The sequence below is a fragment of the Atractosteus spatula genome, chromosome 18, assembly GCF_055471065.1.
Source record: "Atractosteus spatula isolate fAtrSpa1 chromosome 18, fAtrSpa1.hap1, whole genome shotgun sequence".
NCBI classification, from domain to species: Eukaryota; Metazoa; Chordata; class Actinopteri; order Semionotiformes; family Lepisosteidae; genus Atractosteus; species Atractosteus spatula.
The window spans coordinates 5448373-5476148 of record NC_142723.1 but is presented as its reverse complement, the minus strand read 5'-3'; the positions used below and the strand labels follow the sequence as shown (position 1 = coordinate 5476148).

Sequence of the window (27776 nt, the reverse complement as noted above, 5' to 3'; positions counted from 1 at the left end):
ATGGGCTTGGAGAGATCTTTAATCTTCACAGCCCTGACATGTTCTCTGAAGCGGCCTCCGAGTCTCCTTCCTGTTTCCCCAACGTAGATGGCTGTGAATGCATTTTCTGCAAGAGATGCAGTAAATAAAGTTGCTGGAGGTAGAGGTACATGATGTCATCTGAGCGATCCAGAATTGTCCTGAGGGGCCTTGAATGAGCGTGGTGTTAGATGTGTGCTTGCAGGTAATGCAGCGAGCTCTGTTGCATGCTGATCTTTATCTTCTGTGACATCACAGACCCCTCTGGATGCCTGCTTTGCTGTTATATTAATGTGCTGGTGACAAAAGAAAGGGAAATATCTAACAATAGACTCTTCCTTTCCTGACACCCAGTCACAGTAAAGCACAGAATACGAGTCTGAAATACTGAAAGGAATGTTCTTTTTTTCAAAAAATACAGAAACATTAAACATGGACCATGTAATGAATAAGCTCAGATCTTGCAGAGAAAAAGTAATCTCTTTCTTTTAAGCAGTCAACCAGACTGTAAAGATTGTCTTCACAGGCAGACGTGCAGAGATACAGACTTGCACTTAATGGAATAACAAGAAAAGCCCTGAGATCACAAAACAGCTGTACGAATCACAAATGATTAAATTGTTCGAATTATTATTATTATTGGTTTTGTGAAGAAACTCAAAGCACTGTACAACAGCACATGTGTAATACACACAGTAGAAGGAAAGAAAGAGAAAAAAGAAAAGCCATCAGACCCAGTAAAACAAGGAACAAACCTAAATGTATTCTTAGTTAAGCATTAGTTCCACGGGTCTTGAATTTTAAGGAACAGCGAACTGTCAAATCAATACAGCTCAGTGGTATGCCGCTCAATATTGTCATTTCTCGGCCACTAGGTGGAGATCATTACCAGTGCAAGCGTTTCAGCACGACACCTGAAGGAAGAAGGGTTATTCAGAGCTGCACAGGTGTTGCGTAAAGGTCATACCTCCAGCGTGCACACAGGTAGCGTTATTTTAGTGGTCTTCATGGCTCTCGGCTCAGTAAGCAACACCAGCTCTGCGGCTGAAGGCTACGTAATTCCAGTTAGCTTTACGCCTGATATTCCTCCCCGAGGGAATTAGCAGGATCAAATCCTTAGGAATCGTCTCTGGTGAAATGATACCTTGGTGTTTCTGTGTTCCTTAGGGCCCGGTAGATTCAGGAACAGTTCGCACGCAAAGATCCCCACACATGCAGGGCTCAGTCGGCACTGATTTACACTGTGGGCCGCTTACATCCCCGGGAGAAGCTCAGGGAGACCTGACCTGGCAGCCTGTAACCCTAGTTTGCTTTTAGATTGATTTTTCCGCTGATTCATCAGCGAACGGTATACTTTTATAAATCCTACATGTTTTAACGATCCTTTATTGATTGCCAAGGAATTGTAAAGGCCTGTTTTCCTCTGTCTTGCAAACAAATATCAGTCTTGAGCACCGCAAACCCCTTGTAGCTTGCAAGCAGGCTCACACGCCCTTTAAAGAAATGACGCAGGCTGAAACGTGAGCAGAGAAAGGGGGAGTTGAGGTTAATTTTGTTACTATTCTGGCTATTTTTATCCGCAGCGACACCCATTCAGAAGATGTCATGCGGGGTTGGCTTGTGAAAGGGGAATGTCGGCGCATAAGGTGGAGACGACATTATAAGTGGCAGCTTTGCGTTAAAGTCAGTTCCGGGAAGGGGGGGCGTCGGGGGTCGACTTCCGAGAGGGTTACGCAGGCTGGAGAACCTCTGGGAATCACACACAAACACAAAATCCCTCAGCAGAAATACCACAGGCTTCTCACAGTGTCCTTCGTAGAGCCAACACCTCGCTAGGCATAGTAACCCTGCACGAATTCAGCTGTCCTTGTCATAAGGCAGTGCCCCACAGCTGCAGCTACAATTGCAAATAAATGGACCGCCGAAGTTCATTCCTGGTACGAGTGACTTTTATTTGAGTAAAAATTACATCACCGAACCCGATTTACCTGTGCCCTACATCATACTGTAAATCCAGGCACGTAACCTGAGAAACAGGAGGTGAGCGCAGTCTAGGACATTCTCGTTTCAGGGTATGGTCCTGAAAGAAACAGTTTATTTCGTTTATGTTGTATGCTGGTGTTAGCGTTGTGTGGTATTGGTGGGAAATGCCATACGTCGAAACACTTTTGTTCCCATTTTATGCAGTCCTGAGGCTGTAGTTTTACATTTTCTGTGGTTTCCAGAAACCGTAGAAGTGACCAAGTCACCCTGTGCCCATTTACAGAGTCAGTCTGTCATTCTTTAAAAATGTAACTGGGATACGTCACAGCCAATTTACAATATTCTGTTCGCTGAATGAAAGTACTGAACTTTAGTAAGAATATTAGTTTATCAAAATATTAGGATCGTGTGTAACTACTGAAGCTTTCCATTACCTGCAGTGGTAAGGGTCCAAACTTTTAAATTGAGCACTGCTCGCCGAGATGCGTATTTATAATGATTTCTGACCCGACACGAAAAGTTTAAAATAACTCGCGAGTCTGTGCCGCACAAGGCAGTGATTGGAGAAACCAAAACCAGATAGCCGCGGGTTTGAAAATAGTGAACAAGTTTCATTCTAAGGTCCGAAAGACACAAGGAAAAACTGCCATTCCTTTCGTGTCGTCTTAGGACATGCGTGCCCATTTAGGGATAGCATATTTTACGTCCACGATTCTGATTCAAGGATTTACCCTTATTGTGGTCTCGGGGAATCGGTATTTTAATGTTGTTTCATTGATATACGGTAAAAACAAAAGTGCTATCAGACCCTGCTGTGTCTCTTGTTCTGGGTGATTCTCTGGCTGTGGTGAACCGTGCGTGGAAATGTTTGGAGCAAGCGGAGAAAGGAAGGCTGCCCGTCTTGTGCGAGCCAGTCACACCCTTCGCCGCCTGCCCCCTCCCTGAGTGAGTGAGTGTGTCTGTCTGTCCGCCATGTTGGATTATGTGGGTGTCACACGGAGGCAGACGAGTGCAACCGGAGACGCTCACAACAACACACGCAAACCCGAGCAACACGCCGATATAACCGCTCCAAGTTGAGACCGCGCCGCCCGTGTGAGCAGTCCTTCCTCCCGCATCCCTCTGAAGTTACGGAACGACGAATAAGTTCCCAACCCCAGTCACTACCACTCGGATAAAAAAAAAAAACGAGGAATGGTAAGTTATGATTTTGCCTTATTTTTTTCGGGAGGGGGGCCGTAGATCTCTGTGGTATGTCAACAGTGATATCTCCATCAAACGGTACCAGTTAGCTCTGTAGCTCGGCTGAGACATAGGAGCGGCCTGTCGAGCCTCCGGCTGGAGTTGGAGATTTTACCCGATTCGGGAGACAATCCACCGCCTAACGAATCTCTCGAAAGTGTCGGTCCCAGAAATCATTTCTTAAACTTTCCAAAATAAAAAAGCGAGCGACATATATAGCCTGCAGTATGTTTTGCTAGTGGCTAGTTGTGCGAGGAGGAAGCGCACATATGAGGGAAGACTCGGATTAAGACTTGCGCTTGTGTATCTTTAAAACTTTGTTTCCTCGTGTTTCTTTCGAGCTATGTGTTAATCAATACGCTGTCCCCGGTATAGTTCAGTTTATTTAATCGATATGTTGTGCCGTTTTATCATTTATATTACTTTTGACAAGTGCATTGCATCTAAATGTTAATGTATATTGTGGATAACCAGGCTGTAGTTGTCATCACCTTCTTCGAGTTGCATGAAGAAAGCAGTCGTAATTTGATTAGGAAATGCCCATATGTCAGTACAGGATCAGAAATATTTAATTACAGCGAAAGTCATTCAAGTGCCAGCGAGTTGGATTTCTCTCGTTTTAAGTATTTGCCAGAGCTTGGCTTTCTTTATTGGAAGTCGTTTGGTAATTGAACGCGATTAAAATTCCTTTGATCAAAAAAAAAAAGGGGGGGGGCGATGCCTATCTTTATCCGACTTGAATGAATGCAAAGTACTACGAAACGGGTACGAGTGTGTAAATAAACGGAAAGTGGGCTCAGCCCTCGCGTTTATTGTTCGCGAGTCTTGTACAGATGCCCACTGTTGCCGAGTGCGCTGTTGGTGCCCGTCATACTGACAGTAAGGCCGGTAGCCTTGCATTAAAGCGGAATTATTGCTGTACTCGAGTGCTCTACAGGGAGAAGATTTGGGGTTTCTGACGCCGAACAACCTCCAATGTGTTTTTATTCGAGGGTTTCTGAGGCACACCCCGTTGGCCGTCGCAAAATCCGTGCCTTTTGTCTGAGCCGTGCGTGACAGATGCGGCCCCCTGCCTGCTTGGGGGCGCCCCGGCTTTGTCTTGCCGGGGTCTCGGGGGCGAGCGGCAATGGAGGTGGTGAGGATCTCTCGCTACTTTTTTTTTTTTTGTTTTGTTTGCTTTTGCGCTGTTGCTCTGCCTGTTCCCTCCCTCGCTAATTAAGTTAATTCTGCAGAGTGGTAACACTTTGCAAAAATGTAGGCTCCCCCCCCCTGCTTGGAGCTCAGTGCCCTTGTGCGTGTTTACACAAATGCCGCGTTACATGTTATCTGCAATATAGCTGTGACTGCGTTTATTGGAAGGAAGTTGAAGGAATTTTGACTTTTTGTGAGCTTTGTGATGCCATTGTTTGATTTTTAATTTGCTGAATAAGCATGTTCGTTTTATGAGCCTGATGTTGTGTATTTTGTTTTAATTGGCTTCCTAAACCTATCCTAGTCATTTGGGCTCTTGTGTCTCAGAGATTTTGTGTTGAACTGACCCCTCATTTCCCAGGTCTGGAGGCCCTTATCCTGGAGGTCCACAGTCCTGCTGAGTTTCTCAGCTCAGCCTAAACACCTTATTGACGCCTTAGTTGAACCGATATCTAGCGCTTGGTTTGAATATTTGCTGACTTTTTTTTTCTACGTGGAAGCCTGGCATTTTGTTTTACTTTTAAAACCTCCATCTTTAAAAGGCAAATTCCAACATGTTTAAGAGCTGAAAAACAGCCACGCGGCTTGAATTAATTCTGTTAGCAAGTCAATTAAGTGTTTAATTATGAGTTGGGTGGAAGGTAGAGGCAAGAGGTGTGTGAGCCTGCAAGACCACAACTGAGATTCCCCTGCTATGGGGGAAGTTTGGGATGTGTGTGGATTGTGGCTTCATACAAGAGTCCAGTCGCAAAGTGACTTCACACTTTGAAAAGAAGCATTTGGCACTACAGATGACCAGTGTTTTTAAAACCAGTCCAGGTGCTTCTTTGTGTGTGCCTACAGGGGGGTTGGAGAAGGCGTTAGGGCTGGTGTCTGTTCATGCTTGTGTTGGATGAATATGGGACGTCACCTTTAAATTTCCTGTTTCACTGCAGAGTGCTACTCTCGCCTGTTTTCTCTTTGATGACAGTGCTGTCATCATTATCAGTGATCAACAATGTTCCATGCTGCTCTACCACCTCGTGTTAAAGAGGCAGGAACGTTATTAAGCTGTGCCGCAGTCCTGCACTGTAAGCTGTAGTCACAAGAACAGAGGTCAGACTTTGGTCTGTTTGATCTCTGGGTGCGTTTGACTCTGCATCAAATACCATTACATTACCTTATGAAGCAGTTGTATTCCCATTTATTGTGCAGATTCTTCTCAAGCAGTGCAAGTGCTGATTACTCGTGTGTTGAAATGCAGTACCACTGCTCGCTTCAACTTCTCATTTGTGGAGCTTTGCTGTTGTTAACTGTTTTAATATCATTGGTTTGGTTCCAGGAAGAAGGAAATAATGGGATCCCATGTAGTTTTCTAATGATACACGTAACCTTTCAGAATGTGCACGATCGTCTTCATGAGCTAAAGTCGCCTAAACCAGTTCAGATCTGTGGGGTTTTGCCTGAGGCAATTGGAACATGCTTTGAGCTGCTCTGTAGCGAGTTCACCCTGTCCAAGTGGACTTGAAGTGGACCTGCACTGAGGCAAAAGTCCCTTCCTGCATGTAGGTTATTGCTTATTCCCGTGTCAGCCAGACAGGTCTCAGTTTGCCTAGCCCAGACAAACCCTTGAGAAACCTCATTCTGTCTTTATCAGACATCTCACCCACATTAGGGCCTGTGTCTACATTTTAAGCGCTGGCAACTTTCACATCTCGGTCATTAAACATTTAACATTTATGTGTTTTCACCTGGATTAGAACGGCGTGGTGAATCGTGATAATACTCTGAAATGGCTGCCCGCCAGGCACGGCACAGCAAGGCAAACAGAAAGGAATGAAAGTGAGATTGTGCCAGGAACTGTGTATGACCTTCGCTTTAGACACCTGGTCCTTGTCACAATGGAAAGTAAAACGTTAAAGACGTTACATAAGCTGTTCTTTATGTGATCGCTTTGCAGATTCGTCTATAAAGATCTTGACAGATGTCCTTTACTTTGGTCAGTCAGCGGGATCTCTTTGTTGTAGGCAGTTGCAAAACTGCATTAAATTGATGAGCGTTTCAGAAGAGTAAGTTGTCTGTATTGGCGGTGCGAGAGGGTTTACTGGCTGTAATCATCGGAGTGGCAGTGAAACTTTATGGTGTCGCCAGCCTGACAGCGCACTGTCATCCAGTATAGGCACATTTCTTTGCAAGGAAATATTTGGTCTGTAATTCATTGTAAACCTTGCAACTATTCAGCAACTTTGGGGATTGGCTCCGTATCAGTAAAGAGGGGTGTGGCAACACACCTTTGCGCTGTCTTTAGCAGCCCAGGCTGCATTCCTATTGCTGTTGAATTCTGACTTTTCAAACACTCGGTACACACAGTCCTTCAGCCGAGACGCACAAACGTGTTGGTGCTTGCAGTGTGTTGTAGTGCACACTAGACCATCCGAGTGCATCTTAGTGTTGACGCACGCGCCATCAGCACAACCCTGTTTTGAGAAAGTCCACCGAAGTGTTGTTTCCTTTCATTGGGGAAATATTGGTAAAACCTAAAGTCTTCTGTCTTCTAATGCTGATTGTTCCTGTGTTGACTTGTCATCTCACCCATTCAGTCAGAGAGATTGTCCTATTCTGATCACAGCCAGGAGGCGCACCAGCAAAGATAACATGTGATGGTGCACTTATTTTTTCATGTGGTTAGTAGAATTTTATTCTTCAGTGTAAGTTTGGACAGTTTCGTTTCAGTTCTAGTGGACAGTATGCAGCCCCAACAGTTATCCATCTCCTGTTTTCATGCTAGTAGTGCTGTCCTTCAGGATCATCTTTTCGAAGTCAGCAGTCACAGCGACCTTATTGACATCCATGCTGTTTGTGGAAGCTGTGTCTAAAGAATTTTATCCATCCATCCATTCTCTAACCATTTTATCCAATACAGGGTTGCACGAGAGCTGGGGCCTATCGTGGCAAGCAATGAGCACAAAGCAGGATTCTGTGTGGGCAAATCCCAGCCAACAGTGTGATTCTGTGATTAGTAGCTCACAACGCTTGTTGAGTTTTGATCCAAACAAACTAACAAAAGATACACAAAAAAAGAAAAAAACTCTCAGGAAATGGGGGCGGCAAGGAGGAAGTCAGACGTTTTTTGGAAATGAGAATGGATCTCGTCACGCTTTCTCGATTTCTTCACTAGCACAGTGTAATCTGTCTATACTTCTCTCTGTTAGCAGAACAGGCCTCCAATAAATTCCAGTACAAGAATATTCGTTTCCTCTTGGCTTTACAAAATAGATTTCTTGGCTGTTGGCTGAAGGTTGATGGTAGTTTGAAAATCGTCATTTCAAGTCGAGGACTTGGAGTAGTAATTCAGGTCACAAGCCAAAGTATATTAGTCACTTAATGCCAATAGTGACCTATCACAGGTACCCCCGGACTCTTGTGTAGACAGGCTACCAGTGCACCTGTGATGGAGCAGGTTGAGCTCAGTCAGCATATGGAGACTAAGTGTCTGCCTTTCCTCCATTTCTGGTGTGTTTGCAGTAATCACATGCATTCAAAATTGGTCAGTTCTGCCTTTGCGTGCTGAAAGTAAAAGGTGTAATTTAGCATCCTTTACTGAGCACCATAAGACTGGAATCCAAGTGCAAGTGTAGAGCATAACAGTAATGTTTAAAAATTACAACCAAATGTTCTGAAGTACTTTGAGTTACAGACAAAAGCCTTGCCTGTTGAATCCAAATGAATCGGTTACAATAGCACGCAGGTGTTTTAATCATTGTGGGTGTGGGTGAAACGTCTTCTGGAAAAGAGGAAGCAAATGTGATGAGGCATGTTTCTTTTCATCATGGGAATCCTACTTCGTATCCTGCTAATTTTCATCAGGGCCTTGAGCACATTGTTTCATGTGATCTGCTGGAAGTCGTAAGAAATCTAACTGCCCAGATAAGTAAAACCCGCGAAAAGAGACTGAATACAAATAGGGCATGGAAGAGTAGGTGTTCTGGCAGCAGGACACTAAGGCGTAAGGATTAATTGATTATAGCCAGTCTGCCAGAGGTATTAAATAAGTCAAGAACGTGTTTGGACTGAGGTGCCGAGCTAGAGATATCGGAAAGAATGAGCAGAATGTAATGACGTTTGAACCCCGTGTGTCAGTGGTAATGCTGTTATATTGTCAATTGTTCTAATGAAATGACAGACAATTATAGCGATGATGAACAATCCTGTCAGGTACCTCTTCCCGGAGTAAAATTGAGGAGGCACTACTGACCTGGTTTGATCACAAGCGGTGAGACTCCTGTGTAACATGCTAATCATTAATACGTGAGTGGTAGAAAGTGCAGCCTCAAGGTAGGTCTGTTGTAATTGATCAGATGCCACTTTTGCATCGAAAAAAGGAATTGCACAGCATGTTAAGTTTCTGTGGAGCTTGTTCCGTTCCAAAAGTACTAGCCAGATTGGCCTGGAATATGTTTAAGACTTTACCATAATCTGGGGAAGTTCACGTCAAACACATCGAATGGTAAATTTTAACCAGTTCTAACTGAAACAGTTAGCTTGCAGTGAAAACTTTGTCAGCTGTATGCCTGTTCATCGCTTTGATTAAAATTGTATGGGGCTCACATGTGGCTCAGGCAGTAAAGACAGCATTGAAGGCGTCACGTGTTCGAGCTTGTCATCAGCTGTTGTTGCCAGCCGATGATGCGTTGCCAAGGGAAGGCTTGGTGTTGGTCTGCTCGAGGTGCTGCAGTTACCCCTTGTGGGCGCTCGTGCTGATGGCCGCGGAAGTGGTTCCGATTTGGAATGGCTAAAATCTGCACTGAACTTCCTGCATAGGCTGCATAGCCTGTGTGAAGTGTGAAAAGGATGAGGCGTTCACAGTTGGGCATCTCAGAGGAGTCTGCCTCTACTTCCTCGTTTTTTCCCCCGTGTGCGGTTACAGGGTTTGCAGCTATAAGCTGAGGTGTAAAAATGAGTTTATAACAAAACAGTTGGTGAGTCTGCAATAAAAAATGAAATTGTACCACCGCACGAGTGAACAGAATTAAATTCATAGCATTTACATTAATTTTCTGTGGGAAATTTGTATTCCTGTAGCTGTTTCACAAGTTTAATGGTTATATTTGTTTTCACTAAGGTGGCATTTAACATAATGTAACTAAGCAGCAGACTTTTTATTCTTCTGTTATCAGTGCTTGCCACATACATATGTGCCCACTGCGGTAGGAATTGCATTTCTACACGATAAAGAACAGTTCAGCAGTAGGGACAATTTTTTCAGTGCATAGTTCAACAAACACCGTCATTTGATCTTTGCTCTTTTAGAAATAATAATTCTAAAATTTAATCATAATATCTTAAATAACTCAGTACAAAAACTACCTTTTTTTCCCTAGAATTCGTCTCTGCTTACTTCAGTACAAAAACATTCCGGAAATGCCAGCTTTAGAATGCGATTGGAATGAAGCTGCCAAAACCTAAACCGGATAAAATTCATTGCACGTGACTGTTGAGGCTTTGAGTAACTGAAAACTTACCGATTTACATCGATTCCATTTTTTTAACTGCTTTATCCAGGATCAGGGGGAAGCTGGCACCTGTCCCAGCAAGCAACAGGTACAAGGGGTACACCCTGAAGAGCACGCCAGGCTGCAGGGCACCTACAGAGTTACAGACTCCTATTTTTTTGGGGGTTTTGGGTTCACAACAGTTTCCTGTTGTGTGTACTCACGCCATGTGACTGGGAGAGGCTGCAGGTGAGCAGGCGGCCCTCCAGCCCAGCGGTCTGGTCGGATGCTTCCCGGACTACACCGGACGAGCCGCGCGGAAGCACGGATTTCAGCTCCGCGTGTAGCTGCGCTCACACTTGGCGCACTGCAGCGGATCAGGCCCCTGAGGCGTCTTTTTCCTTTCGGTGTCACTCTTGAAATAACCCTGCCCAGTGTGGTTTCTCAGGCTGAGCTGCTTGGCATGACCTTAAACACCTGCGACCTCACAGATGCCTCTCGTCTTGTCATGGAAGCAGAGGTGGGCATCCGGTGGCTCTTATTTATGGTCTGTTTTGGAAATACTGAGTTGCACTGGGAGCCAGTGGGTGAAAGGCTTATGATGGAACTGATGTTGTTTGTTGTTTTTTTTCACTCCAGATAATAAGGTATGAAATCCTATCAGGTGACGCTGCCGTTGCTTGGCAGCCGCGCCCTTGGCAGGAGCAGTGCGCCAGTCTGCCAGGGTGTTGAAGGGCGTCGCTTTCTGAGCACGCCGACGTCGTAGTTCTTGAAATGTCAAGAGATTCCGAATTCTAAAATGAAATCGGTGTGCGAAAAGTCAGTACTCAGTTTTTCTTTGAGGGAGGGGATGTATTGACTAGTTTTAGGTGTTTTAGGAAGTGAATCATCAGGTTTTTTTCATGTAATTTGCAGTTTTCTTTAAAAAGGGAAACTGATGTATACCTGATTAACCACATCAAGTGGAATGTTGATTAGCTTTTGAAATCTAGCGTTTGGATGGAGCTTTGCGCACATGTTCTCTGATGGCTTGGAACTCACTTTAAGGTTGTATTGCCTGCCCCACCAATATTGTCAAGAAAGAACATCAGGTCAAGTTCACTGCAAAAGGCCTCTTTGTTGACTTCTTTTCATCATGATTGTGACTGTAATCATGCCAAGCTGGTGCCGATATCCTTAGAACAATAAAACGTATTTTTTCAATTAATTCATTGTGGTTATCTGCTGTTGTTCATTAAAAACTGTCTGTGCCAATATGTCTCCTTTGAATTTTCATCCATAGCTGGAAATTCTTGGACCAATAAGTTGCAAATAACCAGGCAAGATAGATGCTGGTTAAGTTTTCTCTGCTGTGATAGGATAGGCTTGTTGCTGCAGTAATATCACCATTGCCTGTTAGCTTGATGCCAAGAGCATCACTTATTTACAGCCTTCTGATCATTACCTCTTCATGTGGGGTTATAGTTTCTCTAGTTTTTTTTTCTGGTGAATTCAGCAGGCTAACCATCCAGAACTTTGAGTTGCAGTCATGTCTCCACAGGGCAAACGTGGCTGATTTGGTCTGGGCAAGCATACTGTTGTCATAGGCACACACAGCATGTGAAAGAAGGAGCAGAGGGAGTATCTGTTTTTAATTCAGTGGTCAATTTGCATTCTGATGTATATTCTCCTAAACATTCTGGGTGTGGATCTCCAGTCACATAACTGTGTTCTGGTCAAGCCCATTTTTTATTGTTAGTCTTTTAACAATTGCAACCACTTATGAGCTGTAAATGCAAAAAGAACAATCTTAAAATAAGTAGTAGGATGATTCATCAGAGGAAGTGAGGAAATTAATCAAATCCAGTTTGCATTCTTAAGAATGTTATTGAGAATTTGTATTTCCTAATTGTTCTATTGATTTCAACACTGACTTGCCTGAATGTCATTATCAAGCACATCGTCCTCCATGAACATTTAATTGAAGATCAAATAGGCCAGAACTGCCTTGGTATTGCATATCGTACATCCTCAAACAAATGAGGCCTGTGTGTAGGTTTCCAGTGGCTCAGTGTGAGAAATGACAGTGGCGGTGCTTTGTTCCTGGCGCGCCACAGTTGCCTCTCTCTTCCTCTTGTCTGACGGGCTTGAATAGGTGATTAAAACAGCAGATGTTTCATTAGGGCCCCGATGTATTCATGTGTATGCAGGCCCAGGGAAGGCGGAGGGGTGGTGGTGAAGGAGAGCTCTATGGCTGCTCCGCAGAATGACGGGAGTCACATTTCATTGACTCTTAATGAATTTACGGGCTGTGCCAAGTGGTTTTGTTGGGTTGCCTTACCCTCCTCCCCTCCCCTCCGGCTCCCATTCCCCCCCCCCCCCCCCACTTAAGAGCAGGAAGTGCAGCCTCCACATGGCCCCAGCAGCTCTGCTGTGACTCAGAATCCGCTCTTGGTGCAGGTAGGTGGGACTGTAACCCGATCACAGTGAAAACAAAGATTCCTCTCTTTCCCCTATCTTATGAGAAGGGAGAAGGTCAAAGTGAAAGTCATGGAGTGGTTCGAGTGGGAAAAGGGTAGAAATCAAGGAGAGCGGGAGGTTAGCCCAGCTCGGTAATAACTGGTTTTTAACTTCTCTGGTGTTGGATGTTTCGTCACACTAGGTGGACAATCACTTTCTTTCTAGTCAGGCTTGGGTGTGACGAGTAGTGAACTAGCCCAGCAAGTGTGAAAGACTCTCGTCTCGTTCACAATAGGTGCTACAATCCCGATTTGCACGTGGTAAGATCCGAAGATTGAGTCCCCCATTTGTCGGAGGTGAGAAACCATTGCTTGCAAAACGGGTATACTGCAGAACCTGCTTAATTTAAAGAGTCCCAAAGTCAACAAACACATTGGACTTAGTGGAAGAAGGTTATCACTGAGATTGCATTAGTTTTAGTAGGATATAAAATGAATCATTCTGATACTCTAATAAAGGCATTGACTGTCTTTCGGGGCTGTTTTTGATTTCTATAACATTTTAATTTAAAGCGGAACATTGCATTGGCCAGAAGGAGCCTAAATCTTTTTTAGCAGGCACTTAAAACCTCAGTTCCCTCGAAAAAGTGATTGATTTTAAATGTTATGGAGACTGCTGCAATAGGCACGTGTTTTCTTCTTTACTACAAATCATTAGATTACCCTTTGCAGAGTTTTCCCGTTCATTCTGAATGGCCGTTTGGAATCTGTCAAAAGCAGTGAGGAAACAATGCCACTTCCTGGCTTTGTTGCATACCCACATCTTCATCAATTACCTGTCAAGCCGAGAGGCCAGCGCAGTGGTCATCAGTTACTGAGGGGAAAAGGAAATGTTCAAATTAACGCGTGCATGCTTATCTTACACCGGGAGCAGCCAGTTGAAACCCTTACATCTCTCTTTTTTTTTTGCTGTGCCTTGGCTGTTTCTAAATGGATGTGCTGTAATTGCTTCCAGTAAACTGAATCATTTTTTCCAGGATTTTAAGTAATTGATGATGTAAAGGTGCCAATAAAACTAGCATGGTGGTTTTCATTTTTTTTAATGACTTTCCAGTAGCACCCCAGTGGGATTAACAATTTGTAGTCCACATAGATCTTTCTGTATCAAGCCTGAGATGTGATATTACTCTCCTTGTCCACGCCTTGTCTTTGAATGATTGTAGTTGTGCGAAGGCAGTGCATTGACTAACCTGGGTCAACGCTGCCTTTGAATTTCATCACCTACAGATCTGATGTTTGTCTGATGTGGTAAGCTCTGCTGGACTTTTGCCCCAAATATGATGCAGTAATCTATCCCAGTAACTCTCCTCTTATCTGGAAGAGCCAGATGTCGTCACTAAACATGGAATTTGAATCGATAATTCACTTTTTCTCTAGTTGCTCTTTCCTTTGGTGCTTTAGGGTTGTTGGGGCAGGGCTGAAGCAGAGCAGTGCGCTCAGACTTGTGCAGAATTTCCCTCACCCACTCACTCATGGCGTAGAGCACTGTTGGAGTCCATTTCCACATCATTCTGCATGCAAGTTAAGTTCCGGGCTAGCCTTATAACACTGGTAATGGATGTCAAATCAGGCATGCTTGGAGAGCTTGTTTATTTAAATTTCATATGCTAGTCTGGCCCATACTTCATCCACGCTGGTATCTGAGTTTTCAAGAGGCTTTTAGTACGTTGTTCTGAGTTGGTAAAAAGCACAGCTATGACCTATTTCTTTTTATCTCACTTCAAGAGCAGGTTAATAGTCAAATAACTAAAGTTCAAGAAAATGCATTAGTGCAAAGAAGTTGTGGAGTATAGAAATAAGGTAACGGCATGTCTGTACTTTTGCTTGTACATCCATCTGTTCGCATTTGAAACAGACATGCTATTATACTAGATCCTTTTTTTCCAATTTGGACTGGATTTATTGCATGATGGGAATGCCCATCACACTGCCTTCAGCTGCATGTGAATAGCAGCATTGACTTTACACAGTTCACACAATCGCTTTTCCATGTAGTTCAGGTGGGGAGCTGCGTCAGCATGCGTAGGCTGCAAATGAACAAGTTTATTCCATGCTGAAAAGAGAAGAAAGAAAACAACATTTTGGCCGTGGAGCCTTCTTCAGGTGTTCTTTTCTTAGGTCAGGCCTGTGGGTTCCCAATTTGAGATTTTAAAATGCAGTCCCGTTTGTGCAGAGGACATTCATAGCCCTTCAGTCTGCTGTTATCACCGTCTTAATATTTTGTTCTTGCATTTCAGGTTATGGAGCAACTCACTGTGTGAGTTCCCCTCTCTGTCTGGAAATGGTTTTGGCAGGTGCTATCCTGGAGGACCTCAGGCATACAGATTTCTGCTGGTGGAGCCTTTGAGAAGGAGCAGTGTGAAGAATCCCTTGTGGAATTACAAAAGCCGCTTTTACCAGTACAACGCTGCGTGCCGTTCATTTCATTTTGCCCGCGAAACGTTCGAAACGAGCCCCGCCAAAATGCCGAGCTCCTCGATTCGGCGGCAGATGAAGAACATTGTGAACAATTACTCGGAGGCGGAGAAGAAAGTGAGGGAGGCGACCTCCAACGACCCCTGGGGCCCCTCCAGCTCCCTGATGTCGGAGATCGCCGACCTCACCTACAACGTGGTGGCCTTCTCCGAGATCATGAGCATGATCTGGAAGCGACTCAACGACCACGGCAAGAACTGGCGGCACGTGTACAAGGCGCTCACCCTGCTGGACTATCTCATCAAGACGGGCTCGGAGCGCGTGGCCCAGCAGTGCAAGGAGAACATCTTCGCCATCCAGACGCTGAAGGACTTCCAGTACGTCGACCGCGACGGGAAGGACCAGGGCATCAACGTGCGGGAGAAGTCGAAGCAGCTGGTGTTCCTGCTGAAGGACGACGACCGGCTGAAGGGGGAGCGCTCTCAAGCCCTGAAGACCAAGGAGCGCATGGCCCAGGTGGCCACCGGCGTGGGCAGCAACAGCCAGATCCATTTCGGCCGCGGCTCCAGCCAGCCCAACCTCTCCACCAGCTACTCGGAGGAGTACGGCAGGTCCGGTGGCTCACCTGCCTCCTACCACGGCTGTAAGTAGACCGCAGGGCAGGCTGGGAGAGCGAGTGTGTCCAGGATATGAGCTGCAGTGCGAGACCTGGCACTTCCTGCTCTTCTGCTTTCAATTCTTCGCACGGGTTAATGCGAAAACCTAAGAGAGTTTATAAACGAGTGGAGGCCACCAGGCCCCTTTGGTAGTTAGTAATCAGTTGATCCAAGGATCTTATCCAGCCGTTTCTTGAGAGACGCCAGGATCAAAGCAGCTCCTCCCAGTTTCTCCATTATTATATCTTCTATTTTTGTGTTTGTATTTCTTGGTCAAGGTAGTTGTTCAGAATTTCTTCGTTTTGGCTGAATTTACAGAGGTGGTCCAGATTTACTAGGACGTGACTATCTGCATTGCTGCTTTGAAGTGGGTGCCATTGTAGAGGAAGGCTCAGAGATGGAGATACAGAAGCCTTTGAACGTTTTAAGACAATACAGTCTTGAATTAAAATGATTCTGTATGACTCAGTTTCAGTTAACATTCTGAGAAAGGCATTGAGCTGTTTTACAGTTTATTTTGCCAGAGGTCATAGAGGCCAAGAGTCTCCAAGAGTATTTAAAGGCTGTTTGTGGTTAATAAGCAGTGTTGAAAGGTTGGTGCAATGATCCTGTGTTTTATAGACGAAGTGCACATCATGAAGCAGTGATGAGATGAACTCAGTGACCCGGTCAGTTGTGTGTCATTCAGTTCGTCTGAATATATCACAGTTTTCAGAGTCTTTGTGTTGCTTTAAAACTGTGAATGAAGTGGTGAGTGGTAGGCAAGAGCAGGACTGATCTTCCTGAAAGCTGTCCGGTGAAGAGGAGGGGGGGTTTAGTTCCGGTGTTCAGACATCTGTCCTTCCTTCCTGCTGGGTCTCGGCCCTCCTATGTTCAGCTCATTGTTTCTAGCTGTAAGACGCTGACTGCTTGCTTGTTGGGTCATGTTGAGCTGCACTCATTCTGTAGCTGAATCATCCTGATGATGGTCCACTAGCACAGAGTAATGGAAAAATGAGTCAGAGTTCAGAGTTCAGTTTGTCATACGCACAAGTGCAATGAAATGCTTATTTGCATGTTTGCTCCTATACAGGACGTTAAGGAAACACCGCAAACAAAAACGCAGAACAGCAGCAGCAACAGGTTCAATAACATACATCTTAGAGAAAAGAACCCATCAGTGGGAGCCAGCGGCAGGGGTAGAGTTCAGTAATCTGACAGCTTGTGGGAAGAAACTGTCTCTGAATCTGGATGTTCGTGCCTTCATGCTCCTATAACGCTTCCCAGAGGGAAGGGGGAAGAAGAGTGAGGAACCAGGATGGCTGGTATCCTTAATGATACTTCCAGCCTTCCTGAGGCAGCGAGTAGTAAAAATGTCTGAAACAGAGGGGAGCTGTACTCCAGTGATGGACTGGGTTGACCTGACTGCCCCCTGTAATGCCTTCCAGTCAGACAGCAAGCTGCTGCCAAACCAAACGGTAATCCCACATGCAAGCACACTCTCATTAGTGCACCTGTAAAATGTGGTAAGGACAGTCAAAGACAGTCCAAGTCTTTAACAAAGCAGGAGCAGGATGCATTTTTTTTCCAAGGCATATCATCGATGAGTACTGGAATCGGAGTACTTGCTGTCGTTGTCAGCGAGAGGCAGAGAGCAGCTCCCCACAGCCCAGTGAGATGGATATTTCTGAAGGATTACTGCGAGAGCCGTGGGCCGGGGGGGTGTGCCAGGGAGCACCGAGTCCTTGCCGAGGCAGAATGGACTAATCCCTTAATCTGCAATCCAGGAAGCCAAATGTCTACAGCTGTTTTACAGGCATCATAAGAAATGGTTTCATTGCTACTTTTTCCTACATGTGGTGAAATGTATCGGATGCTGCACTTCGTAACATAAGGATTGTTGGTGAAGTTTCTCTCCCAGGAGTCCGAATCGGCACCCCCCCCCCCCCTTCCCTTTGTGTCCCCTTCAGGAATGTGGAATTCCTGTACTCCCAAGGAATGCTGCTCTGCTTGAGTTCATCTTGTTGAGAGAGGAAGTAGGCTGTGCTTCCCCCACCCCCCAGCTCCTGCACATGACAAAAGAATTTGATCATCTTCCCCAGGGAACTAAATAAATCCTTTAAATTGTTGGATGAGCAGAGAGAAAGAATTGACTGGTGGGGGGGGGAGTCGACCTTCCTAAAACAGTGCCTTATAATAATCCGTTTTGAATAACTGTTTCCTGTACTCTTTCAACCAAGATCTGCTTGGTTGGTCTTGCTGTCCCTCCTCTTTTGCATTGTGATGGCTCCTGCGCGTGTTGTGTGTTCGACTTGGGTTTCCGAAATGAAATCGAGCGCCCATTTACTTAAGCAAGAGAAGAATTTACAGAAGCCTTAGTGACTAATGTAGCTAGATCAACGCTTTGTGTTCTGCATTAAGAGCCCCATATTGCTGGGTTTCGGTGAGCCCTGTAGCTGCTCACTTAATGGGTTGTCCTTGGCCACAGATCATAAGCACTTTTCCCTTTAACACGTCCTTAACTGCAAGATCTATAAAATACCGTATAAACTACTGATGGCAGATTTGAATCCTTGCCTCCCACTTTAGGGCACCAACCTATTGAATTAGCTTAGTATTCTGTATTTCTCATTTCGGTAAGTCGCTACTGAATTCGTTGAACAATTCTTTACAAAGCTTCCCTTATTACCACTGTCATTGGCCCAGAGAATGCACTTATGAGCAGCCTGATGGGAGCAGAGAAGATGGTGCAGATGTGCTGGTTGACAGTCAGTGTCTGTAGGGTGGTAGTTATTCCAGTCCAAGTTTTTTGGAGAAAAACGTACTTAATGTGGCTGCTGCTGCTGGCCTTCCTTCTTTTTTTTTTGGAAATGCATCTGGGCATTAATGCATGCCTGAGGTGTTAACAAAAGATCTTTTGAAATTCCTGTAGAGTTTTCCTGTAATTGTTCTTGCAGGAAAATGTAAATGGAGATTTCGCTTCGCCTTTACCCAGAGGTGTGTGATTAACCCAGTGTCGGATTACGGGGATTTAGAGCAGAGAGATGACAACAAGGCTCGTGGAAATGGTCAGATAGTGAGATTTCTTATGTATTCTCACCTCTAGGGACAGTGGTAGCGTGTTCGCGTTAAACTATTGTCTCAATCAAGAATTTAATTATTTAAATTCAGTGTACTGAAAGATCAAGGTGAAGCACAGCTGCTAGCTTCAAAAAACGGCAAAATGTCACACAGTAGTTTGTTGGAGAGAAAAAATGTCTGAACAAATTTTATTTCCCGTCATCCTCATCTAAACTAACCGTGGAGTTAAATGTAACCCATCTTGTGATTTTTCCCATGATGGATGCAATCAGTCCTGACTGCTTCTTGTCCCCTTGGCTGTGGCATAACAGCCTGCATTCAAGGTCAGAGACTAGTCAAAGATTTGAGGTTGTAATTTACTCGACTGTTTGCTAGTGTTTCTGGAGGACATAACGTATGTTTATCCAACAGCTGCTAAACCCAGGACAGCCCTGTCAGACTGCCGAGCCTGGGCAGTGCGTCATAGCTCCGTCGTCATCTTAGTTTGGCAGGAAACAGGCTCCAGTGCACGTCTCTGCAGCTTTTACACAACTGCTGCTCCCACCCAGCTGACCAGCAGTGAAGGAATGATGCACACCCAGGATTTCCAGGCAGGCCTGACGCAACAGGAGAATTTTAAAGTGTACAGTGGATCAGCTGAGGGCTGGGCAATATGGCCCAAAAGTTATATCACGGTATATTAATTTAGGATGGTAATGATATCACGATATGGAATTTTTTTCTCAGAATTTCAATAGAACACGCTTTAAAAGGAGTACAAGACTTGGGGTAGCAAGTTTTTATTGCCTGGAGTTAACTATTAGGTTATTATTAACTGTTGGCTAGCTACTGTGTTGTGCCTCTAGTATTTTTGAAATTTCACATTAATCTGAAGTAGTAGTGGAATATTTTAAGAGCATTTTTTTTTGCAGAACTGAAACAATACCATAAACTTATGAACATGAGTTAAATAAGTAAATATGTAATACAATATAGGTGATAGCAGAGGTTGCTTGTATGACCGCCTCTGGCTAAAATCGTCGCCTGACATAGTTTGCAGCTAACCGTTTTCTGCTCTTGGTCTGACTTTAAATCCCAGCCATTTCCCAGACAACCGATGAAGCACCCTCCTTTTCAACAATTTTGCCACTCGTTCCCGTCTCGCTAAGAGGACGCCCGCGTCTTTTTATTGGCCTCAGATGCGTCTGAGCCACCGGAGATTGAGAATCTTGAACCTATCAGATATATACAGCGCCCCCTGGAGATATGAACCGATCCGCGGGATTTGATCCCAGCAACCTTCCAGCCACAGGCGCAGATCCTTCGCCACAGAGCCGCCGCCCTGCCCTGGGGTAATGGTCACATCACGTGTTGGAGCCAGCTTTTCCGAATGATTGGGTGGTGCTCATCTTACGTTGCTTTCACATTCACAAAGTATTTTCTCACCCGCACGTGCTCTTCTTGAATTGAGAAATGGGGAAGCAATTTTTTTCATTCAATGACAAATCACCTGAATCCTAACGGAATTTAATCTGGGACAAGACACTAGTTATTTAGCATCGAATACGGACATTCCCAAAGAAAGTAAAACTGCGTTCTGCTACAGCTATCGTGATGGAGCAGTATGCTAGGCTCCAACCTTGACAGGCCAAACAACTGTTTATATTAAAGGAACAAGTAAAGGTTTATTCCATGCTGAAGCCAGAAGAAAAGAAACAACATTTCGGTGTCACACCCGAAGTAGGCTCCACAGCCGAAACATTGTTTGTTTTTCTCTTTTCAGCATGGAATGAACCTTTACTTGTTCCTTTTTAGCTTATGCATGCTGACGCAGCTACCTACTTGAACTATTTATATTAAAGATAAATATCACAGAAACAAAGTACAACATCCGGATTTGTAAATAACAGGTGTGTTTCAGAGGCACACTTCCTACGGACCTAGAAAGTTCAGGATTCTGTCCCTTGAATTTGAAAACACCGTAACAGGCCAAAAAGAAACAAAAAGCCTGCGTCCGACATAAAGGATCCTAAACAGAACCAAATCAACCTTCCTATGATATGGATGTCCCAGAAATGCATGGGAGTCAATTTTCCTGTTCTAGAAAAGCATCACCAAACTAGGGGGGGATTTTCATCTGTGGATTTCACAATATCAAATACCAGAATTACCTAAATTAAGATGACAGGCTCTCTACAATAATTTTGAGATTACTTAGCAAGAATCGGATTTCCAAGACTGATCAGATCAAGGAAGGAAAGAGGAGGGTGATGATGTTTCTTCTCTCCACATCTTCTTTGCTGTCCTGTTTTCTCTCCTTTGCTTCTGCTGTGCTCATCCCTGTTGAATGTTTATTCTTGATTTTGGTCCTAATGATTAACTTGTTTAAATCGTCTGGTACACTCTTTGATCATGTTTTAACTTGCCTCCACATATAGCTACGTAAACATCTCAAAACAGTATACTTAGAAGGTGGTAGTATCTTGCTGGGAAAAGACTCTGGCTTTGCCACCACCTAGGTAATTATCAAACTTTGTGTGGATGCTTGAGCACAGAGAGTCCCTACAGCACCGGCACCTATGCAACAGTGGCTGCTCTCTGGCTACTGCTTGCTCAGCCCACAGTCTGCTGAAAACAGCTACGCAAAAGGCCTGGAACCCCACATCACTGTCAGCTCTAGGGAAAAGTAGCCTTCAAACATATCAGATGGTGTTTGTGACATTGCTGTGTAATAAAATGTTCTTTTTGCAGAATTTTACAGTTTGCCAAATAATGAAATATTTCAGGCAGTTAGATTTCTATATATCTTTCCTAATTTTCTTGCTCGTCCTTGGTGGATGTTGAGCAGCAGCATTGTTTCGTTGAAGGCACAGTGTGGTGTGCAGGCATGGGAGAGCTCTGCCATTTCCCTTCCATGCAGTCTAACCAGTACAGTGGCACAGTTTTGCGTGCTCTTTAGAACAGGGCCCCCAAAAGGTCTGTCGTTCAGTGTTTCCTCACAGGTATTTAAGCTTCTTACCAGGAAACTGTTCCCAGCAGCCTGTATGTCCAGAAAGGCCTGTTAGACAAACGCCTTCAATTATGTGATCTGGAGAAACTGGGAGAACTGGGACCTCAGGAAAAAAGAACAGGGAATGCAGAAGGCTTGGAAGAGAGTGCACTCCACCAGTCAGGACATCACTCAGGTCTAGAGGTAATATAGGTGTGATCTGACTGATCAGCCAAGCATCTAGTGGCTGATTGGCATTCAGTTTGCAGAAGGAGGCGTGTTGTATAGTCACCCATCAGACCTAGCTCAGAAGAAGCGTGTACTGCAGGCATGTTCAGGCAGCAGGCCAGTTTTGGGAAAGCCTGCATACAGACGGGAATGTTTAAAATTGGGTCAAGGCCCTTTGGCTGATCATGATTGCTTGTTCAAGTCAGGAGGCTTCTTGAATGATCCCCGTCTTGAATCAGCAGTCTGAGCCATATGAGTTCACAAGATTGCCGGGCAGTTTAGCACACTATTGCAAAAAACACAAAGCACTCTGCAACAACAGGAAGAGACTGGGTTTGGGCCTGTATGAATGTGTTTGTTTTATAAAGCAAGTTACAGATAACATTGAGTAATAACTAAGGCTGACATTTTATCATGGAATGTTACACAGATCACAGAGTCATGGTAAATGAAGCTCATGGGTTGTGCAGCTCAACAGAACCTTTTTTTGTTGGTGTAAATGTCACTGTAATGTGCATAAATCATATTTTTTCATTTCACAATAATACATGTAAAATAACAGCTTTTCAACACAACTGTATTATGCCCTTAAGTATAACTTATTAAGGCTTTGTCAAATCAAGAAAAATTTTAAGTTGCTGTGCTTCCCACCCAGTATTACTGTAACTTTATTAAACTATGGTATTCATTTATTAATGATTTTAGTCTGTTATCTAAAGGCTGCTGGTCATACTGAAGGCTATTGTCATAACACGTCTTGTAATAGGCCAGATCGCTGCATTCTGTGCCAAGTAACATGTTTACTCGATGGATATATTTTAGTTTTTTTGCACGTGTAGAATTTCCTCACTTATATTAAAACTATGGCACATACGCTAACGAAAACCAAGTAATTTATTATTTTTTTCTTGATACAGATTCGTTAAAACTGACACGCCCAAATCTTGGCCCCTGATCCATGCAGTGGTTGGCTGGGTTCTCGGGGACATGCGAGTAATGCGTTTAGACGTTGGGAAGATGGGAAAGTTAAATTTCTGTTTAAAAAGTGGACTGGTCAAAGCTTTCTGTTTTTCTTCAGTGTGTTTTAATTTCCTGTTTTGTTTCTGGCTGCATGGTACCGAAGCACAAGCATGACTGTAGAGCCCTAAGTCAGAATCATTTGGGGAAAAGAATAATGCTGCTGAAAATACTCAGAGATTTTCCAGTGTTGTTTCCAAAGAAATGTTTGTAAGAATCAGCCCTTTGGCCTGTCAAATCTCGAATCAGTGCTATAAATAAAATCAAGTGAACCTCTTGGTGCCCGGTGAGCTTTTCCATTGAGAGCCGTGTCCTCTGAAGGTTTGGAATGCCCCTGAGAGGCCTTGTTTAGCAGGGGTGGAGACTGTGGCTATGCAAGTGATAAACTGACCATTATCGACTTTATTGACGATCAGACTGAGATGGTAATGTAGTGCCATTCAGCCTGGTTCCCAGAGCTCCACTGAAGGATTTGAAACTGCATTCCTGTGTAATGAGTAATTGAACAAGCCGTTCTTGTACGAGCGGAAGAAAAAAACACGTTGCATTCCCTTGTAAAAGGCTTTTTTCCCTTTTATGTGCGTGCATATGCATTGTGGGGGGGATGGGCTGCTTTTTTAGCAAGGTCTTCCTGCAGCTCAACCTTTTGCTTGACGTTTTCCTGGAATAGATGTATTGGTGAACTTGTGCTTCACTCAACAGTGAGTTAAGAGGAACTGAAAACCAGGATACTCGGAACAATGCCACACTTGACTCAGCAGTCCCCTTCCTTCACTTGCCATGTGCATTTTGTGACCATAATTGGATCCTGAAAAATACATTAGAACCTCTTAAGCCCTTGTGGAAGGGTCTGTGTGTGAGGAGTAGTGCCCCAGGACGGCCCAAGTGGGTGTGGAAGATTCCCACGGAGGGTCCGAGTGGGATGCGGAGTGGACCCTGTGAGAGGTGCCCCAGTGGGTGTGGAGTGGACCCTGTGGGAGGTGCCCCAGTGGGTGTGGAGTGGACCCTGTGGGAGGTGCCCCAGTGGGTGTGGAGTGGACCGTGTGAGAGGTGCCCCAGTGGGTGTGGAGTGGACCGTGTGAGAGGTGCCCCAGTGGGTGTGGAGTGGACCCTGTGAGAGGTGCCCCAGTGGACCCTGTGGGAGGTGCCCCAGTGGGTGTGGAGTGGACCCTGTGGGAGGTGCCCCAGTGGGTGTGGAGTGGACCCTGTGAGAGGTGCCCCAGTGGGTGTGGAGTGGACCCTGTGGGAGGTGCCCCAGTGGGTGTGGAGTGGACCGTGTGAGAGGTGCCCCAGTGGGTGTGGAGTGGACCCTGTGGGAGGTGCTCCAGTGGGTGTGGAGTGGATCCCACACCCCAGTGGGTGTCGAGTGGACCCTTTGAGAGGTGCCCCTGTGGGTGTGGAGTGGACCGTGTGGGAGGTGCCCCAGTGGGTGTGGAGTGGACCCTGTAAGAGGTGCCCCAGTGGGTGTGGAGTGGACCCTGTGGGAGGTGCCCCAGTGGGTGTGGAGTGGACCGTGTGAGAGGTGCCCCAGTGGGTGTGGAGTGGACCCTGTGAGAGGTGCCCCAGTGGGTGTGGAGTGGACCCTGTGAGAGGTGCCCCAGTGGACCGTGTGAGAGGTGCCCCAGTGGGTGTGGAGTGGACCCTGTGAGAGGTGCCCCAGTGGGTGTGGAGTGGACCGTGTGAGAGGTGCCCCAGTGGACCCTGTGAGAGGTGCCCCAGTGGGTGTGGAGTGGACCCTGTGAGAGGTGCCCCAGTGGGTGTGGAGTGGACCGTGTGAGAGGTGCCCCAGTGGGTGTGGAGTGGACACTGTGAGAGGTGCCCCAGTGGGTGTGGAGTGGATTGTGAGAGGTGCCCCAGTGGGTGTGGAGTGGACCCTGTGAGAGGTGCCCCAGTGGGTGTGGAGTGGACCCTGTAAGAGGTGCCCCAGTGGGTGTGGAGTGGACCGTGTGAGAGGTGCCCCAGTGGGTGTGGAGTGGACCCTGTGGGAGGTGCCCCAGTGGGTGTGGAGTGGACCCTGTGAGAGGTGCCCCAGTGGGTGTGGAGTGGACCGTGTGAGAGGTGCCCCAGTGGGTGTGGAGTGGACCCTGTGAGAGGTGCCCCAGTGGGTGTGGAGTGGACCCTGTGAGAGGTGCCCCAGTGGGTGTGGAGTGGATTGTGAGAGGTGCCCCAGTGGACCTTGTGAGAGGTGACAGAGGAGGGTTCGAGTGGGTGTGGAGCTCATGAGAGGTGCTGTCTGTCTTTCAGCCACGTCCCCGCACGCTTCCTCGGAGCTGGAGCAGGCGCGACCGCAGACCAGCGGGGAGGAGGAGCTGCAGCTGCAGCTGGCGCTGGCCATGAGCCGAGAGGCGGCAGAGCAGGTACGGGCGGCTGGTGAGAGCTCGACGCAGGGGTCCCAGTCCTCCTCCTGGAGGCCCACACACCTGCTGGGTTTTGTTCCATCAGAGGTCCCTACTTGACCTGAAACGTTTTCTATTTACAATTAAAAGTTGGAGATTTTAAGTCATGACACTTTGTTAGATAAAGGAAAACCTCCAAAATGTTTTAAGAGCTGAAAAGATTTGAAGAATTCAGATAATCCTATTATTAGCTGTAAAACTATGTAACTGAGGAATGGGCTGGAACAAAAGCCAGTAGGTATGTAGGCTACCTGGACTGAAAATCTTTACCTTAAAGTCTGTTTTACAGTTTGACAACCACCTAATGCCAAAACTGACATCTGCAGTTCAAGGGGCAGAAAGTTTTGCCTCGTTCACAGACCACCTGAGTTCTCCTGCCATTTTCTTTTAGCACACTGCTTCCAGTGCTGCCTCTCTCCCAGGTAACACATTCAATCTGGTCTCTGTTTCTGAGCTCCACCCTTAAAATCTCCCTCAATCTACAGAGTTTGATTTTTTTTTGTGTGTGCGCACACCTCTGTTGTTGATTATAAGCCCTGCAGGCTTTCCACTTTTTCACACTTTCAAATGAGATTACGTGAACCGTGAGCTACCGTGATGTGATTGGGATCTGCCATAATTTCAGAGTTCAACTAGCCCTTTCAACTTTCATGCAGTAGTGTAAGAGCATGGAACTGGGTGGTAGAAATTAGGGAAGAAGCCAGGTACTGCAAATACCTTTACCTGGTGACTTGAAGGAGTGACTAAATGTTTTGGCAGGTGACAAACTAGGCTGGTCAGCTAAGGAAAAATGTGTAAAGGTTCCTGCTGGTCCTGGCTGAGAGGCAGCCCTCGATAATGCACATTACAGTTCTTATAACATTGCTGGTTGCCATCTGGCAAAGTAAGGGATGGAGGGCTTCTACCAGGAGCATGTATTTCTGACATCTGGTAATACTTTGCACGTGGATTTAAGAAGCAGACTCTCCTGCTTAGCTTAAGGAGAATGGCTCACAGTAATGAGTAGATTTTAACAGACAGCCACATAAGAGTCGGTGCCCGCACTTGGTATAATCCTCTCATCTTCTAGGCCCCTTGATGGGATTCTTGCAATCCAGTCTTCTCCACTTGATGTTTCAAACGAACATTTTAATGTTCGGCCAGGTCCTATAAGTTTATCCTTTGATCTGTTTCTCTTTCAAGTCCTATCCGTTAACAGCCTTTTCCCTCTTTTTTAAAGGATGTATTCCAACCAAAAGCATGGAAGAGTAGAGCTTCCTGCGGACAGAGGACCGAGATTCTTAAAGGGCGTTAAAGACCAGAATTGTTGATTTAAAGATTCACCAATGATCAGTGGCGAATATAATCATTGCAGTATATATGTTTAGAAGGATATATTGTGCTTAAAGAAGTCTCGGTCCCTGGGTCTGTTTAGGATGGTCTGCCTTTATTTTTCTATCTTCTTGCTTTGTGTCAATATTCTTTTGATCTTGTCTTACACATGCTGGTGCTGCTCTGTGCTCACAGACCATTCTATTGTCTTCTGCTGCTTAAAAAATATACACTGCAGACAGATTCTAATTAACTTTTTCAAAAGCATATTACATTAAGATTTCCCCCTAGCGACATGCCTTGATGTTTTTTTTTTTCTCCAGTCAATCCAAATTGTGCCCCTCTCTTCGTTCAGTCACCTCAAATGTGTTGCTTGTGCGCTGTAGAAGTGCATGGCTGAGGGATTTAAGAGCTACAAAGAAGTGTGCAAGGATTTGTCGCTATAAAAAAAATAAATGGACAGATTGGAGGGCTTCTGATGACAGAGAAGGTACAAGCATGTGCTCGGACCACCCATGTCAGGATGGAAACATGATTCTACTGTAAAGTGTCTCAGGCAATAATTTTTGTTGAGGAAAGGAAGAAGCACGTGGCAGGAGGTCCCGTGGAAGAGGGTCTTACTGGCCGCTGTCACCAAAGGTATCCAATTTTGTTCAGTGGCCTGTGTTCCAATTCTCGCCAGTTTCATTATCTTACCATTAAAACGAAGTTGGAGATGTTTAACCTGCAAAAGATTGTTTATTGATTTTCTGGGTTTTTTTTCAGTGTGCTTTATGCCAAATTGGGTCTACTGCTTTGTTTTTGAATGAAACTGGCAACAAAAAAGGTGTATAGGTTTCATACTTACAGTGCTTTTTTGTTGTTGTTGAAGTTGGTATCGTGGGTTGAAGTATGGCTTTCTGGTGCTGTTATATTCACTGTTTATTTTTACCTTTGGTGTTTATTTCTCTCCCCTGCATGGTTCCCTTGCTTTTCTGCATTTTAGCTTGTCCCTGTGGGTATGGTTACAGCACCTCTTTCAAACCCTGCAGTTAATGAATTGTTTCCCTTCTGTCACGGACAGGCATGCAGTGCAGGCACAAGAAAGAGCAGCATGGAGCTCAGAACTCATTCTGTTGAGTTTGCCAGTAGGGAAGCAATTCCTAGCTGCACAGTCAACACGGGATAATCTATAATAACCAGATTAGAGAAGCAGGAGTGGAGCTGTTTTTGAGACTGTCATTGGTTTTCTCCTTGAAGGGGGTGGGGTTTTGGGTCATGGGTTGTCCTTGAAATGGTCATGCTGATCATATACCAGGTATAGATCTTTTCCAAATCTACAC

At 45.3% G+C, this 27776-nt stretch overlaps 1 protein-coding gene across 2 annotated transcripts in view; it reads left to right on the top strand.

Moving 5' to 3' along the window:
- The first annotated feature begins 2578 nt into the window (after positions 1-2578).
- epn2 (epsin 2) overlaps positions 2579-27776 on the top strand; it is a 35508-nt gene continuing 10310 nt past the window's right edge. The window contains exons 1-4 of one of the 2 annotated variants that reach the window (XM_088936589.1): positions 2582-3198; positions 14641-15461; positions 24992-25104; positions 27034-27093. In XM_088936589.1, coding sequence (XP_088792715.1) covers positions 14867-15461; positions 24992-25104; positions 27034-27093 — 768 coding nt within the window. In that variant the 5' untranslated portion in view covers positions 2582-3198; positions 14641-14866. Of the gene's footprint in view, positions 3199-14640; positions 15462-24991; positions 25105-27033; positions 27094-27776 lie in introns of both variants that reach the window. The other variant, XM_088936590.1, reaches the window with a different exon arrangement.